Genomic DNA, 18,655 nt, shown 5'->3' with positions numbered 1-18,655 from the left:
ATACAGATTTTCTTCTTGAACTCTAAGTCGGAAAAGAAATATCAAATGCCTCAACAGATTAAACGAGCTGGTTCATGCTTAATATGCATTGTGTGCGAATTACTGTTCGATAGCTGTTTTTTGTCACAACTACCGCTTGACGCGATTGTGTGAGCAGCCCGGCTTTAGAGCGTGAAAGGTGATTCATAAACCTAACGTGTGACACAGTCTGCGTCTCTGCACAGTATGTTCGTCGGTTGTAAATTTTATTCCATTGGGATTATTAACGCCCTAATAGTAATGATTACTGATGATTACAATAAATAAATTTCAAGTTTACTATCAAGTACTAACTTTGGTGTACGTGACATTATTCCGGCAGCTGGCTTTTTTGTGTTTCTAATAATTTTAGCAGAATTAAAATTAATAGATCTTTTTGTGAAATTTGATTAACATAGCACACTATATGACTGCCTTGTTTACTGTACGATGAAAAAAATGAAGTTCGAAAACGAGCATCACGTAACTAGTAAAGGACCAGATGCGTAGTCTCTATAATTTGAATTTAATTTGCATAAACTGCAGAAAAATTCACTGTCTTGAAGTGTCTTCCACATAGCGGTAACCTTTTCCAGTTTGGAAAACCTTTCTAAAAAAAATAAGGTTTTCATATATCATATATTCAAAAAATTCTGTTATATGAGAAAAATGAATTTTGTTTTGTATTTCCTGTGGATTAATGCAATGCATTAGTGTATTACAGTGTTAAGTTTGACCACTTATTCCTCACATAGTCGGATAAATAAAAGTTAAACTATGGAAGAGAAGAAATTCAATCCGCGACAGCTGAAGCCCGGAAATGTTCTATGAATTAAGTCAGCGTTTTGATCCATCCACCACGGTCGAGCAGAGCATGGACACCATGTTGATCAGATGCATTAAACTGGAAATGGAAACCCGAATCCCAACATTCACTTTATACAGCCGGCGCTTATACTTACCGGCTACAGGATTCGTTTCAATGGAAATTGGATTAAAAAATGTCGGGAGTTAAAATCAGGCACTTTATTTCAAACACAGCTGATATTAAAGAAAACTCGATATTCTCTCCCTCTATCCGAATACTATTGGGATCTGCTCTAAATCCTTAACACCTTCCATAAAACTATGTAAACAGTCCATGGAGTAGCGCTCCCGTTGCGCTATCCTTTTGCGGCACTTGGACGTCGAGTGTCCGTTAAGTCGACACATTCTGAACGCTTATTTGACTAAATCTTCACCAGCTGAAACGATGTGAAGTGTGTAAAACAAAACTACTGTCAAAGGCTCATTGTTGTGCGAATTGTTAAAATGCAGAAATATGTATAAACAGTATTCATTTCCTTTCTCAGTTCTTAATTTAATAATAATTTTAAAAAGAAGGTGTTGCCAACCATTCCTACTATCTGTAGTTTGCTCGTATGATGGGTAGCATTGCGTGCGCTGGTAAATGCTTGTACATATTTTTTTATATTAATACGTTCGGACACAGGGCACTAATGGAAATCTGTAGCTGCTTTTGTATTTTGTAAAACTAAAAATAAGCACTATGTTTTGTTTTTAAGCGATAAAGTTATATTTAATGTTATGGTAAACTGTATGCTCGTACTCGTATGCTTATATAACGTGAAATTAAAGTTCAGGTTTTATACGATAGTGTCTAAAAAATACGATATTGTATTATTGTTTTAGATAGTATGCTTGTATGTAATGCACTGCATTGTTTAATTAATGTTGCTTCTTTTTAACGTAAATTTGAATCTGTAAGGCATAGGCAAGAATACAGGAAGCTCTTCATGCCTACGGGAGTTAGAATGCATTCACGATCACGAGAGCGCTGTCAAAAAACTGCTTATTACGTAAAACTGCCATGAGGCACATCTTACCAGCCTATTCAGATTTACCCGTCAAAAGCAAGTCTATAATAAGAAAAGAAGTTACCACGGATTAATTAAACATGTATTCTAGATTGTGGCCAAATAAAAGCACATCACAAGTAGCAGATCCACAAATCCTCACTGTAATCTCTCATTTGCAGCTGTTTGCCTGCGAGGAATCAAAGAGCTTTTAGCGCATTTAGCCCATTTAATTTCTCCGTACAAATCTATTCATCCCTATTTAACCGGTCCATAGTTTCTTTGCACGCGTCCATTAAAGACATCGACCGCGCAGTAGCCGGGGACTTCTGCAATTCTTTCATCCGGTATACAATGGCCTTTTTATGCGTGGGAACACTTTTCCTCCAGATTAGTTCGGCAAAGGTCGATCGTACACAGAGCAATCTTTTAATGCAGATGGCAGTATACGGCTTAAGCAATAATTAACAGTTAATCGTAGATTATTCCGTAGCAGTTTCTAATGATTACTGAAGCAAATAATTATATACAATATCAAGAATTTAGTATAGGCAGAGGTCTCACACTATAGTAAGTAAACGACAAAATTCATGTTTAATACTGAATTTGACTGAAGCAATTAAATTGGTCATCACCAGACCTGTACCACCTGTACTATTCTTACTGTAATTCAATTATACATTGGTAATAAAAACGTTATTTAGCAGTTTCATTATTAAACTAACAGCTAAACTAGCAATAAAAACCGCAAAACCAGTATTTTTTGAAAACTTTTATTAGATGCTGACACTCAGTACTTACATTATACATATACAGACACACATATTTTTAGTGTTATAAAGAATGTGTTACCCCGCTGCATTTGCTACGTTGTTCTCTAATTGTAACCTTCGAGCAGCTCTTCATTTCTGGAAACTTCACCGGTGGAACTTACGTCAGCGAAAAAAAAATTACTTACTTGCAATATCTTGTGTCCATTAAACCGATCGATTGCTTACATGGTGATTTTTGCTGTAGCGGAGAAATCTGACCCAGTAAATTACTAATTCATGCGGCAAATCGAGAGTATTAAATGCAGCAACTATCACGTTGCGCCGACTGTTGTGATAGCATTACATGGGACTAATTTGTGGATGTTTGACAAACCTGGACAGTTAAAAGTGTTGTATCGATTTATTAGTGGAATAATATATATCTGCATACATACGCTAGAGTCAGTGTATTCGCATTACGACGACAACGGCCATCCACAAATTCCCCCCGCACCATGTCCGCTATCCCGGGAATTTGCACATTTGCTCAAGTGTAATTGTTACTGTGCAAATTGTCACAACCGCTCCTTAACCTTAACTAATATGTTTGATAGGGAAAACCGAGAAGATAATGTTACATGCACAACCACAGAATGTTACGGAACACAAACGGTTTTTGCGTTTTGTTAAAAGTAATTCGCGCAAATATTGACAAGGGGAAACATTAATAAAGGTCATAAACAATTATGCAATAAAATTCCAAGTCGTTTGGCAAAATTAAATTAATAAAATTTACTTACGTTTCTTACAAATTTATATATACAAAATTTTTTACGGTGACGTACAGTCGTAGAAGTTGTATTAAATTAATAAATCCATGACAAACAGCAAAAACATCGGCCACAGTCCACACTGCAATTTGAATGCTGGGTTGGGATTAATCCGCATTCCCTTTGGCTGACTGCGTGCAGCCTGCACCACATGCATGGAAAACAATGGAGCATTGCGCTTTTCATGGCATTCGTAATGCTTTATTTGGTTAAGGGATTCCTGGGCGATCATTTGGTAAAAGCGCGATGTACTCAATGACCCAGCAGCTGCACACATCCAGAATTAAGTGCTTTCCCTTTGCCACTAAGTACCTCCTATTAGCCTAGTGTGGTATATATGTGCCGCGTTATAGAAGGTGTAAGGATTTAAAAGTTTGCTGGATTTACTAGTGCATGCGAAGCGCTTTATTGTTGACTCGGAAGTCGGAAGTGATCACGAACGTGATGCAGTCTATGCGCGCATATTTGGTGGTGTGGTAAATACCATATCACTGCGTTGTCACACGATCAGTCGGCAATACAGATATTTTATGTTAATATTACAGTATATCACTGTAACATACTGTTAATCAGTCAGTTTACAGAAACAATGAAAGAAACACCCAGTATCGGTTCTATCTTCTAAAAAATTATACGCTGCACTGCAGCAAAAATGTTGTCTCTTTTAATTTGCTAACACAATTTGGAACACTCAGTATTGTGTTCATGACACGATCGAGGACTGTGGCCATGACCGACGCCATTTCCAAATACTCAGTATTATTATTATATAAAAAATGAATGAAACACTCGGTATCTTATAAAAATTATGCGCTGGACTACAACAAAATTAAAATGTTGCCTGTTTCTTCCAGTTTACTGACACATGTGTGGTGAAATAATGCCGGGATCTACACGTTTTAAATGCTGCCGATGTAAACAGTAATTGTTGGGCTTATCAAACATCATATAATATATACGGATCAGGTAAACTTTAGTATTCATACAGGACTCAACATACACATGTGACATTTGTCACATCCTTAATTATTAAACGATGTAACGTGCTGTAAATTAAACTTCATCCATAAACGTAATAAAGGCAAATAAGTAAATTTTTGTAGTTGACGCTATAAACATGACGTATCATATTTGAATATTTAATTTGCGAGGCGCCGAACATCTTTTTGTGCAGCATGGTAATCGTTGTGTTAGTGTTTAAACTCCACAATCCGGTTGGCATAGACAACTTATACCGGTTTAGACAGTGTGTGTGCCACTGAAAAATTCTTCCTCTTAAAAATTTGTTGAACAACAAACAGTCAAGCGTATTGAAAAAGTCCTTACGTAAATGTTGACAGTAACTCCCCGTGTTGGACAACAGACACATTTATCATCCGCAGCCGGCAGAACTGAAAAAAAGCTGCTTTAATCAAATATGCTAAATAAACTTGGTAAGCAGCTTTTCCTCCAACTGAGGCCTTTCTTTATATTAAATGCCGAGTATAACAAATACATTTGTATAGATATATATGCGACTCATTTCCAAAATGAATCCTTCGATGCGACTGTGTTATTTAGAATGGATGCCTTTGTGTTGCCGGCCAATGAATACAACACATGCCGAATGCTGTATCTGTATTGTCGGATGTGGAGCTTGTTTATGCTCTGGTGTATTATTATGTTGCCTCTTGTTTAGGCTGCCATTTAGCGGCATGTCAGTGTACAGTGGGCCGGTGTGTATAATAACGTCAAATGGGTGAACATTAAATAAACACAGCGGATCTTCTATATGGTCCATCCATTGAGCATGTACCGGTGCCGGTGCAGGGTATTCATTGCACTACTTTACAGTCAAAACTGGACAAATAGACATGTCGGCTAATAGGTAAAGTGATTTTGTTTAATAGTAACAGCAAAAGCTGGAAATTTCATTAATACACAGTGGGACAAAGAGTCTTTATCAAACAGGAAAATATGGCCTAACATTTTCATTGCCGCGGTAAACTGGATAAACCGGCTACAGCGAAATGTACTTAAATGGAAATGCCCACAGATAACACCGATTTCCTTTATATGCACGTCGGTATGTAAGTACTTTATTATGTGAAGCCGCGCAGGTAAAGATTTATAAATTTACAACTGACTGATTGCGAATTAATATTTATTTCCTGCCAATCACAGCATTTTATAATATCGACATTCAGCACTACGTTTTTTGCACATGATGCTTTAGTTCCTCCGTGTAATTATGATGCGCCGGTATTCTTCCTGCAGCTGATGACCAAAGTACAACAACAATTATAGCAAAAAACTATAAAACAAAACTAAAACTCAGTTTTTCACGGGGATTAGCAATGTTTTCCAAGCAGACAACAGCACTGATAGTGCAAAGTAAACTATTGTTACGTTAATGAAAACATGCACTAGCTTGCTGAGCCCACAGAACCTGAATATGAACCACCATTCAGCCGAATACTGAGTAGGGTACTACTCGTCAAAAAAACTCATGCGCGAGCATTCCCATCGCCGCTCAGCTTGATCTGCACCTCCAGCATCTCACCAAATGATCCAAACAATTCGCGCAGATCATCCTCATTAATCTAGAAAAATAATAAAAAAAATTCTTTTTCGTTGTTAAAGTTTTAAAATAGTTCCGATTAGATTGACAAAACTTGCGAACGTATAATTTGTGGCAACAAAGATCTTCCTGGTAGTCTGCAACAGCGAGATCTACTCTACAAGTAAATACAGAAAATTGTGTTGTATTAAGAAATCCACACACAGAATTACTGTACTTAGTTATTAATGGTAAGTTGATCGGAGTGAAACGAAAACTTTTAAACGCAAGTTCGTCTTTAGATGGAAAGTAATTAACACAACGTGGTCCTGTGATTTACGTTACTTTAACTACTCTAGCTAGCTATACTATCCAATGTGCATTTTTGGCTGTACAATGGACATAGTATGAAGAAGATCAAAACAAAGTTTTATAGTACAATTTTGATGACAGAAAGCCAATTCCTGATTCTCTATTCAAGGGCTCAAGGCCATAAGCATGGTAACGGGATGAGTCTTTGGTACTGTTCTTTCTCGCGTCAATTGTTCTTAATGCCTGCTTTTGAAATACTGAATAAAGTCTTTCTCTCATAGTAATAATTTGTCAAAAGCACAAAGTAGTAAAGTATAAAATCGTAAAATCTGCTGCTTTATATTTTGCAACTATAAATTACTCGTATTTTGTGATTACGAACTCGAACAAGAATGCACAGAAACGTGTACTTTTATAAGCTGGAAAAGTTACAGTGACTTTACACTAATAACATTTTAAAGGATCTAAAAGAGGATAATTTCACAATAAATGTCAAGCTGTACATTGTATACACAAGGCTTTAAAAAAGGTTATAAAAAATATTTGAGAATGCGATATGCTGTAAAAACTGCGCATTGGTACAAAGTACAGTCTTTTATGTTGCAGACGCAGCTGCGCATTATACGGTTATACCGTAAATGCGAATTTTAACTTTTGCGAGCGCAGTGAACATGATAATTAATGTTTACTTTTTTAAAAATCGGGAAATCAATTATTATTATTAAATTAATTAATTAACACCGCGCATCAGCATGAGCTACTCTAACCGTAACCGTACCGCTATTAACGCAATATAAAAGTATTTCATACTTTAATTTTCAAAGGATGCTTTATTGACGACGTGGCGGGAAATCAGTGTGTTGTTGCAGTATATATGCATTATTATTACTGGAGTGCAAACTGCGAAGTTGTTTTCATCACCGGTAGCGCATTTTCTTTGGTACGGCCTGCAGCTGTTGCGCAGATATGGTCAGTTATGCAGATTTAACTTTAAACACGAGTACAGATGCTTCGCGTAAAGTCCGAAGAAAAACGGCGACGACTTCTCGAACTGGTTATGGTCTTCGTAGATTGCTATACACATAATTTTTTGTGTGGTTTTTGTGGTTTTGGCAGCACATATACTAAAATTTTTATTAGTATAAAATTCATTGTACCTATATATAGGTAACCTATATATGACTTCATTGCCAGTTTGCCACAACGCCGTCTACGGACCGAAAATGATCGCTCAGGCAAGTTGAGAACGAAAAATAAAAACGTAGCAACCGGGAACCAGAAACCAAAACGATCAGCCAGAAAGCACAATAATCATGTAACTTTCATTATATTTAAGATATCTGATGTGGCGCTGCGTAGATGTCCCAAAGTTACACACATGGTTACTGGAATGAATATACCGAAAGAATTAAAATAAAAAAGCGATGATAGTTGCTGGCTTTCAGTCGCCGTTTTGACGATGTCGATGATAAATGTCCGGCAAATGTGTTCAAAAGCCACAAATTCTTGAACATAATTTCGAAGTATTACATATTTCGTTGCTCACTTGAATCTACTGATAGCGTAGTTTTGCTACACGGATGGCAATTATATATTTGCACCTTGGTGACCTTTCTTCTGGTGTACGAATAACGTCATATACATATGAACACGGATTTAATAAGAGGTTCATCTTCATACTAATTACATATGTAGGTAAAAAAAAGTTTAGTAACAGTGTCATTTTACATTTCAAGCCAAACTTACTCGTACAACCTTTTTAGGTAGGAATGAATGTACAGCATTAGTATACCCGCATACCCGTGAATTGTATTCGCAAACCCGCGATCTTGAACTTGATTTAGTCTTACGTAAGAAAATGAATTGAAAAATGCCACTGTTTTCAAGCCAGTTTTCTTGTATTAGCGCTACACTTTGCAGTTGAATACATGATGATTTACACCTGCCGCTCGGCACATCGGAAACGCAAACAAAATAAACAAAAATATCGATTGTCCGCAACGGTTTGCTGATTTTTCTAGCCGGCTACAAATTACAGCGGGATCAAGTTCAGGCTGCAAAAACAATACATGGGAACACTCCAGTTTGGCTTTTCAATGACCATTAGAAATTTTGCAATTTGTTTCTGGTTTTTATTGCGCTAATCATACGTTTAACATCTGGTTTATCAGTCAGTTTGAGTTATTGCTTTTATCGTCGAAGTTACTTCATAGAACACCGGGTGTGTTGTATGATGCGGCATATTGTGTTCTGACGAGTTCTTAACACAAAAGCACACATTCATAATTCGGAACAACGTGTACAGTAATGCTCACGGTGCACGCTTGATTGCTTTTACTTTTTAATTAGGGTATTAGATAAATCACTATTATTTAATAAACAGTCAGGACACTATTACGCAATCCCACGAATAATACAGAAAACGCTGAACTTGAACTTGACACAAAGGTGATTCATGCCCAACTTCTCATCTGCACTCTGCAGTGTAAAATGGGAATATACAGGTATATATAACGATCGGTGTAAAACGATCGACCATCCCATCCACATTTTTGCCGCGCTGTGCGAAAACTACCTTCCGTTAGCGTGTAAATATATGTGTACATAGCCAGTGTATAGAACGCTTGTATATATCGCGCGCATACGTAAAAATGATTCTCCAAATTTTGTTCCTATTTGTAATGACATTTTCCGATGCTCAGTATGTTTTTGATTTATATAAAAATCAGCCGGCATTGCAAGCAGCGGAAGTGTCGAAAATTCTGAGTGATGCTGTTCCTGGGGTATCGTATCCAGCACTGGCGCAAATACCGGCCACCGATTTCTCCTGCGATAAGATGAACATTTCCGGTTTTTTCGCCGATACAAGTAATGCCAGCCGGTGCCAGGTGTTCCATCGCTGTGATATTAACGGTCTCTTTACCAGTTACTTATGCCCCAATGGGACGCTGTTCAGTCAGATCCTGTTAACCTGTGATTATTTTTTCAACGTCGACTGTGAGAGGTACGTTAATTAATTATGGTTTTAAATTATTTTATGTATGGCGATGAAAACTGTAATTAAATGTGTCTCTATTAAATTATTTAAATTTACTGGAATTTATGTAGTGCTTAAGTATGTACTTTGATCTTTGATGACTCACATTTCCACATGACGTACGGTTTTCGGGGAAAAAAGCTCAAATTTCGTAGTTTTTTATCAAAGAGAAAGCTAATCATTTTATGATAAATAGTGCACACAATATGTCAGAACGTTTGGCTACAAAGGTTTGGTTTACTACAGATATTTGCAAAGCAATCACTTATTTGTTTCTCGACCATTAGCTTCAAGTTATAAATTATGTGTAAATTTATGGTAATTCTGTGCAGTCAATTTTATGTATTGGGTCACGTCTCTTAATTAAGAAGATTGTGTAACTTCAATTAGGACTTTATCGTTTTACATATAAAATTTCGTACATTCAAAAGTTGTGGGATACCGTGAGACTTTACAACGGTGATTGATAACCGGGGCTTTAGTAACACTCGTTGTAGTGACTGGCAGAATCATCTATGCAAACGATCCACGTCATTATACTGCACTACAAAACGATGCTTACCAAAGAATACCGGGGCTAACGTAATCAGTGGCAATGACTGTGCTAGGGAACACTTGTGTATTGTTGAGTTTTTTATGTAATCATGTTGCGGCATCGTAAAATGTCAATAATCAATGCAGATGTGTAAACCTCTGTGGTATTTTTTATACACAGAAAGGTATAACTGCATGCTAAGTACACTCATATAATATACATGTATAGTTGTATACAGTATTCATAGACATTTAAGAAGCGCAAACCGACAACGTGCTTACATAATTATATTGCACTATCTTTATATACGGTCCTATGTATGTGTACAGTATTTTATACCTATTTATGTAGTAAACATATTCGATTATTACTTAAATGGATACATATACATCTATATTAATTTTCAGTTTTATATTTTAAGTTTGCTTCCTTTTTTTTACCATTATTTTCTATTTGTACAGCGAAGTTAAATACCGGGACTACGCCAACTCGCGATTGTACAAGCCGGGTGTAGCACTGTTTGACAGTCCACCTGCCGACTACGTTTCCAACATCAGTCAATCCCGCGCGGTGCCGACACCCGTGTCCGGTGCTATGGCGCGCGCTGATACCGGTGAAGTGCGCAGTTTTCCCGCTAAAATCATAACAGTCCGAGGCGAAGCGGCAAATACCGCAGCAACCACTGCGTCTCCACAGCCAAGCAGTGTATCCAAAGGTGCTGCCGCACCAACCCCGGCAAAATTTACAGGAAATAGCGTATCGCTTGTGACGGTACCGGCTGGAATGCCGCGACCAGTGCGAGAGGAAGTGGATGTACCGGCAACCACCAACACTACTGAACGGCGCAATATCACAAGCGGATTGAATTCGAAATCGTTGTCAGAGCAGCTGCTCCGTTCTAAGGATTTATTGCTGGATGCACCGTATCAAGATGCGGATAATCTTACCCTGGTCAACGTTACCGATCACGAACAAACCGACAATACAACCAGCGGCGGACTGATAGGAGCCAGCGGTATCGTAAATACGATTCTTCCCATGACCACGCCTTTGGTAACGTCTACATTCAGCACTGTACGATTACGGAACGATACAAACACTTCGACCGACACGGTATTAAAGGTCACAGTTTTACCCGCAACAATGATATCCATTGCAAACATTGCAACCGCTGCTTTAAACACGTCAATGGTCGCATCTACAAGGGTCATGGCGACAACACCGGTTGTTAATGAAACTACCGGCACGTTCGGCACTTCAACGATTACGATGACTAATGTCACGGCTAGTCCGGTAATAATGCCTAGTTCGAACGCCACGGCTGTCCCGGCATCCACGACACTAACACTCCAAAATATTTTACTGCCGGAATTAGCAGAATTTGGTCTGATGAATGAGACGGTAACGCAGGCCATCCCGGCGGAATGGGACAATGTGTCGGCCAATCTCAATCCACCGGTGGAACATATGGGATTTCCGGAGGCCTTATCGCTGCGCTCCAAAGATAGTCCGGATGCGTCCGGCTCCACGGATGTGCTGGGTGATGGGGAGGTGGCGCCGAATATCACACTGACCGGAAACAGCACCGGACCGGCGAACCGAACGGGAGGCGACACGGCGGAGATCGGTGGCAATCAAGGTATGCATTTACGAGTGCTTTACAGATACATGGATATCTGATAATCTGGCAGTATCATGATTAAATGTAATATATATTTAATTCTGATCCTTCAGGCTCGAATCGTACTGTTTTAAATAATAATCTACCGTTTCGTACTACTCCTACCCGGCTATCGCCGCAGCAGTGCACATTGTGCCGTAACCTTTTGCAAGCATGTAACGCGTGCACGGCTAAAGCGGCAGGAAAAGGCACATGTTGTATTGTACAAGTCCCCAGCTAAAAGTTCTGCGGTACGAATAAAATTACCTAAACAAACATCGCATTTAAATACTTCATTGTAATTATTGAGGTTCTTTAAAATTTTGAAATGATATACAAATTCATTAATCTAGAGCGCATTAATTTTGTTTCGTGCACTTAATGCGCCAAAACAAAAAAACATCATCATGACAGAAATTACAGGGTACGTTTGCACGTAATACTTAATTATTAAGAATGCTTATATTAATGTGCATTGTATAAATGTTCGACATGTTTTTTTTTATTGCAGACAACGTTGTATCGTCCGCTGTGATATCTGATTTAGAAAAGAGTCTAACAACAGTGCGCGGAGCGGTGGTTTCTGATATGCCGACTTCCACTATTCCAAGTTCGCCGCCGACAACCAGTACACAATCATTATTGACATCTACGAACTCCACCGGCACGCTTACGCTCGCGCAGGATAGTCACACAAATTCGTCAATGAATGTTTGATAGATTTATGTTCAGTATTTTCTTTGTGCAGTATCTCATGTCAGAGTGTAAAACTTTATCATAAAACATATCTGTATATTGAAAGGTTTTACAATAATGTGATTATAATAATTTCTCGCATCGGGTATTTTAGCTACAGTAAAAAATGCAGGTTCCTTCAGCTTTCGGGGCGTTAAAATATCTACAGAAAAAAACGTCACTTCACACAGGACTGTTTCATTCAAATAGTGAAACTGTGATAAAAATCTTTTACAGTTAAAGTCACAAATCGCGTCTAAGGCGTCTTGACCTTTCTTTGTATGCAGAGTTCCGAAAAAGGCGCGATTTACATGCCAGAATATTATGATGTTAAATGTTCATTTTGTCTTCAACCCCACACGACAGATTGTTTGCATATTTTGGTGGATTTCTGTTTTTAATGTATGCGCAAAATGCTGACATATATAATCGTTTTACAATCGTACGAACGATTTCTCCAACGCGCCAGTTTTAATCTATGAATTCAGTTGGACTGGTTCTTACTAATTCAGAATGCAAAAATTGATGATCGGTATCTAACTCGAACACATCTTTTTCAGCAGAGAACCGAGATACAACAAATACAAAAATCTGACTAAATAAATAAAATATCAATACCGGTTATATGCCACCGTACAAGTACCTTCTAAAAGTAAAACAGTAAAATCTAAGCAGGATTTCTTCGGGAAAAAAAGGAAAAAACAATGGAGATTGCTTCCATAAAATGTCTGAGCGACAAAAAAGTTCACAACGTAGATAACGGAACAAAACAAGCAGGCGGTAACCGCTTAAAACATAAGACCACCGCGACCTCCGTCGTTCTTCTTATTAGCCGGCCGCGATTTACTGCTGCTCGCCTCTCCCGTGTCACCACCAAACCCGAATCCGCCAAACGAAAATCCACCAAATCCTCCTCCACTTCCCCCGAATCCACTGCCGACCTGTCCACCCCCACCAAATCCATTACCACTCTGTCCACCCCCACAAAATCCATTACCACCTTGTCCAACTCCACCAAATCCACTGCCACTCTGTCCAACTCCACCAAATCCACTGCCGACCTGTCCGTCATTGGAATTCTCACTGGGCACAGGCGATGGTGTGCCGAACATGTGGAAGCGTCCAGCTGCCGCCGCATTCCCACCGAATCCGCCCTTTGCTCCGCTGCGATCCGGCGCCATATCAAAAAACATTCCCCGACCGGAGAAAAACTCCGCCGGACTACTCTCGCGGTTCAGCGTGAAGGCCAACTCCGACGTACTGGAGCCCGATCCTTGGGTGATAGGCGGGGTGTCTTCGACGGCCGGTTCCGGTGGCTCGGCGACGGCGTCCAACGCGGCGAACTCCGCGGGGATACGGCGCGGAGAAACAACCTCGTCAACGTCGGCCATGGGCGGCTCTTCTTCTTCTTCGACTGGCGCCGTTTCGGAGATGTCAGCCGGTTTGGTGGGGAGTGATTCCACTTCCATGATGGAATCGTTCAGACCACGCACGGATCCCGACATACTATCCTCGCCTCGCTGCTGCGCTTCCCAATCCATTAAGGCTTTGACTTTTTTCAGGTTCTGGCAGCGAGCTACATACTCGCGGCAATCATCTTCAGCTTCGCGCAGTTCCATTTCGATCTTCTCACTAGTACAATCGCATAAAAAACCTTCATTTGTCCAAAGCAGACTTTTAAACGAACCAACAAAAAACAAAATCATATATGAACTGGAAGTATTATTATTAACTGCACTGTCAGTAAAAAAATTCTACAATTGTACAAAATTTTTATCGCGCAGTGGCTTGCATTGCTTGACAGTTGACGCAGCATGGAAATAATTACAATTACAGGATTTTTCATTAGCAGTTCGAACCACATACATAACATTGAGAACAACGTTACCGACTGTTGAAGTGTGAGGGAAACCTTACATTTCGCGCACTGCCATCTCCTCGGCCTCGAAGTTACGCAGCATCAGAACACCGATTTCTTGCTCCATATTGCGAATGGCTTGTTTTTCACTGATAAAAATAATAAAAATGTACAAGTACGAGTCCGGCATGGAAAACGTATGTTAACCGCATGCATAACATAGTATTAGTAAATCATGCATATCTACATTTGCAAAAAGTCGCTACGCTCCACGTTATATTCTGTGCACTTGCAATCTTACATACAGTTACACAAAGTACATTTTCCTTTGAACGACAAAGCTGGCAGAATATGCGTGATAAAAAAAACATTCTCAAACAAGGGTTAACCTCATGATTGTTATTGTAAGTACATACTATCTTGAGTATTTATACCCCAATCACCGAATAGCAATCGCCGTTGCCAGAAGACGTCGCTTCTAAAAAGTAAGCTTACGCGCAATCGGTCTCATCGAGCGCAGCATTGGCTTCTTCCGTCGCCTGGATCTCAGCTCGCAGTTCCTCCAGTTCAGCGTCCAGTTTGCTGTTCTCCGCTTGCAGACTTTCCAGAGCCTTTATTTTACCTACATTACGAACAATGATGAAGGAATGCAAACATTTTAATCAACAGGGAAAGGTTGTAGTGACCGAACTGTTCTTCACCTTTCAGTTCACTCTCGGTTTTGGCTGCTAGCTTTTGCCAGTATTCCAAGGCCGCTTCTGCAACCGTACAAAAGCAACTTAGCAGTGGTCATAGTGCAGTAACGGAGCAAACGGAAAATGTAGAGATCCGGGATAACTTCGCTCCATAGCGAACAAAAGCAATCACCTAGTTTGGCAGCAGACTGTTGCAGGGAGATGTCTTCCATGCCTTTATCCACAATCTCCTGTGTCGACAGCACCTGCTCTTCCTGCTCAGCATTCATGATTAACGATTCCATCAAAGATGACAGAAAACTACAATTCACTGTAAAGCTGCACAAAGCTACAGTTAAGTTAATGCAGAGCTAAAAAAAAACTAGCAATTCCGAAAATTTTCGATAACGACAAAAGTCGGAGTTTCAGAAAATCAATCAAATTTTTGCACTGCACTATGATTGTCAAGTAAGTACTGTGTCCACTCTGGTCAGTCTGTGCTACAACGAGCAGGTTCAGACACGCATGCTTGATAGATCATCACAGTTTGTGAAGCGTTCCGCCCACTTCCGGCGTGTTGGCCAATTGCTGAACGCCTTTGATTAAAAGCAAATTGTGCTGTACGGCGCATATAGGTGTATAATAAATAAATATTAAATATTAAATATTTAATTATCGTACATACAACCCGTTTTTTTCTGCTAGTTATCAGTATAAGTACAAAATGACGTTATTGGTTATAATATAAGTTATAAGTATAAATACTTATAACTTATATATATAACGTTGATATATATACCGTTGATATATATAACATTGATATAACTTATATATATAACGTTGATATAAGTTATAAGTATAAGTACAAAATTATTATGTATGTGTTATTTTCTGTTTGTTCAGATCTACGCAAATACGAGCAACCCAGTGTAGCTGCAAATTCAACTCTGCTGTAGTTTTCTTGATTTGTACGCGTGGTAATAAAATCGAACTTTAGGTACAAAATTTTACAATGTTACGGTCAGGTAACTAGCTTATCGTATCCGCCTAATAGTGTGCCTTACAACAGCATTAAGCAAATTGCAGGTTTCGTTGTTGGTCACGATATGTTCCAGATTGTTGACGTGGTGTTACGGCAGAGGGAACTGCCGTGAGCTGCACAAACAATATTATCAGAACGTCAAACCAAATCAAATGGGAGCACACAATATCATTGAATTCTTCCCTAAACGGCACACAATACTGAGAAGAGTACAAGACAAATTATTAGCCGGAGCATCCAATGAGCACGTTGTAGTCGGCAGGCACTTCCAATCGGATGCTTCCATCCGTTCCCACTCCACGTTCCTTGATAGGTGAAGCAGTCACGATCGTTCAAGGCAACATCAAACCGGCGACTCTTACAAAATTCCACACCGTCTTTATACAGCAGGCCAACCTGATCGCCTATATATTAATTAACGCGGTTAAAATGGATGATTAATTTTATTGACATACACAGTTAGATTATTGATCATGAATAGTTCTTTCAATATAATTACTTGCTTTATTGGGCAAAGGCCATCAGTATAACAAAAAGTGCGTACGCGTAAATCTACTTAAAATGATTCGAATTTAAACGTTAAAAAAACAACCAGAATCGTTATAATATAATTACTTTACTTACATAGCTTTATATGTCAGCTGTAAATACAGCTTTATATAATTAAATTAATACAGCTGTAATGCAGTAAATTCAGCTTTAATTACCCACACAATACGCCAATGGCACTGGGCTCAGAATATGCGCGCGGCTGCCCTTTGACAAAGGATGACCTTTGTAGCATATATATGTAGCTCTGGTCATTCACTTATTGCCTCTACAAAGGACCGCAGGCATTTCATTTTGAAGATCTGCCTAGTACCTTTATAAAAGCTAATAATAAGGCAAAATGCAGTTATTTTAAACGCTGTCTAATCAAAGAAGTTTTTATTTCGTGAAGCAAACTGCCCTCCCGAGACTTATATACGGCGTAATAAAATGTCAGAATGATCAACGATTAAGGCACGCTATCGCTCGATTGGATATCCAGGGGAGCCGCGGCGATGATCAACGTAAAGGAACAATTACGTTTCAAGCAACGAGCTCACCTTTTAATCTGGCAGTTTTACAGGCATCCAAAACAGCATCACAGAATGACCGGCACACGCGTAAACGATGCCATCCATTTCGATAGAAATTGTATTGTACTGCAATTAAATGATGCTGTAACAAGTTTTCGAGTGACTGTAATAAAATTCTCTGAACATACTACAAAGAGAACAAATCTCCATTGTTCTACGGTAATGTACGTGTAGAAGATTTTGGATTTTATCTCTTTTATCTAACTGTTCATAATAACTTAAATTTCTAAATACAGCATACTCGTTCAAGTGCGTACTCTGTAATTGACAAATTTCATAAAACATTGATTCAGAAACAGTGGTTACTGTTATTTTGGGCTATACCGCACGACACGCCTAGTACCTTTATAAAATTTTCCCATCGAATTTTCATCGTAAAATATGAGTAAACTGCTAATACGCTGAAAAGATGCATTATAAAGCAAATGATTAGTAATAAGACCTGCAAGAAGTTGCAACAGTATGCTGAACGTCTTTATTACATAGCAATTTCCGTTTGCATTTACATTTATCCAGATTAATTTTAATAATTAGAAGGATACAGTGATAATGCACAATGAAGGTACTGTACTTACACGGATCACACACCCAACAGATCATGTAGTTCATCTGCCGCATACAGCTCTCCGATGCCCCTTGGAGCGGTCTGACCTTTTTAAAAATCGATTCCAGTTCGGCCTGCCGGCAGCAGCTGTACTGTGAACCACAAACACCAGTCAGTTATAATCTTTGAGAAATCCCAACACCTGGCGTGTTGAATAGCAGGCAAAAAAAGCGCTGTATACAACAGATCGAACGTCATTCTTTTGGCGGAAATGATATCATCATAGTGTTTGCCAACACCATTCACATATCTGTACGTTTAGTCCCTTTTATAAATATATGTAATAAAAAAAGATCGGTATATCTCACATTTATACATACAACGAAGATTGTATGTAAGGAAAAATTAGATGCTGTTACAATAATCTGCTGTTGAAAGATGCTGTTGAAATTTTGGCTGGATGCAATTTTATGGTTATATTGTCCGTTTTTTTTGTGCTCAGTTACGCTGCACGAAGTGTGCCGTTTATACAAACAATTATCTACAATTTTTCGTACGTCAAAGACACACTGGTATAATTACGCTATCTGATAAATTAGATAAGCTATAACATTTTTACGTGCCAAAAAGGTGTGAAACATTGCACAAAACGAGACGAGCAAAACAATTAATTGTAGGTAAAGCCGACGGTTATACAAGTAGTCATGGAATAAAAAGCGATTAGCAATTACTCTTTGAATAACTCATTTTACTGCCGCTCGTACGTAACCTAACTTACGAGAAGTGGATGTAGAAATTGCTAAATTGCATTAAATTGGGATCAATAGAAAACAGTGAGCTTCTTCAAAATGTTTATTCTGAAATATTCTAATGTTAAGGGATAAACCATTTGTAAGTTTGCTCAATCATAATTTATTTTTTGTTCTGATATGTACTGAATTTCAACCTGATTCGAATAATTTATAGAGAGTATATTTTAAACATAAAAACATTGGTGATTAATGACTCTTGCCACGGCAGTGAGACCATTCCGTTTATTGTCTTGTTTATAGACTTTTGATTACGCACGCGTGCAGGTCAAGTTGCAGTTTTGTGTTTAATTATATCCTCCAGCCGCGGCACAGGAGTAGCTGAGTGGTAGT

General features: G+C 38.7%; 2 protein-coding genes across 2 annotated transcripts; one reads left to right on the top strand and one right to left on the bottom strand.

Moving 5' to 3' along the window:
• Positions 1 to 8,868: 8,868 nt before the first annotated feature.
• On the top strand, positions 8,869 to 12,384 carry LOC129582721 (mucin-17-like). Its single transcript, XM_055474321.1, has 3 exons — positions 8,869 to 9,311; positions 10,341 to 11,518; positions 12,051 to 12,384. The coding sequence occupies exons 1-3, from the start codon at positions 8,959 to 8,961 to the stop codon at positions 12,254 to 12,256; spliced, it is 1,737 nt and encodes a 578-aa protein (XP_055330296.1). The 5' UTR covers positions 8,869 to 8,958; the 3' UTR covers positions 12,257 to 12,384.
• A 427-nt stretch (positions 12,385 to 12,811) lies between these two features.
• Positions 12,812 to 16,015, bottom strand: LOC129582735 (keratin, type II cytoskeletal 1-like). Its single transcript, XM_055474339.1, has 5 exons — positions 15,000 to 16,015; positions 14,834 to 14,890; positions 14,628 to 14,754; positions 14,192 to 14,281; positions 12,812 to 13,906 (listed from the first exon to the last, which is right to left on the bottom strand). Exons 1-5 carry the CDS (start codon positions 15,109 to 15,111, stop codon positions 13,063 to 13,065), a joined length of 1,230 nt encoding a protein of 409 aa, XP_055330314.1. The 5' UTR covers positions 15,112 to 16,015; the 3' UTR covers positions 12,812 to 13,062.
• Positions 16,016 to 18,655: the final 2,640 nt, after the last annotated feature.

The sequence above is a fragment of the Paramacrobiotus metropolitanus genome, unplaced genomic scaffold (genome assembly GCF_019649055.1).
Source record: "Paramacrobiotus metropolitanus isolate TYO unplaced genomic scaffold, Prichtersi_v1.0 Parri_scaffold0000008, whole genome shotgun sequence".
Taxonomy (NCBI): domain Eukaryota; kingdom Metazoa; phylum Tardigrada; class Eutardigrada; order Parachela; family Macrobiotidae; genus Paramacrobiotus; species Paramacrobiotus metropolitanus.
The sequence above is the reverse complement of the archived record's forward strand: the minus strand, read 5'-3'. Positions and strand labels throughout refer to the sequence as shown.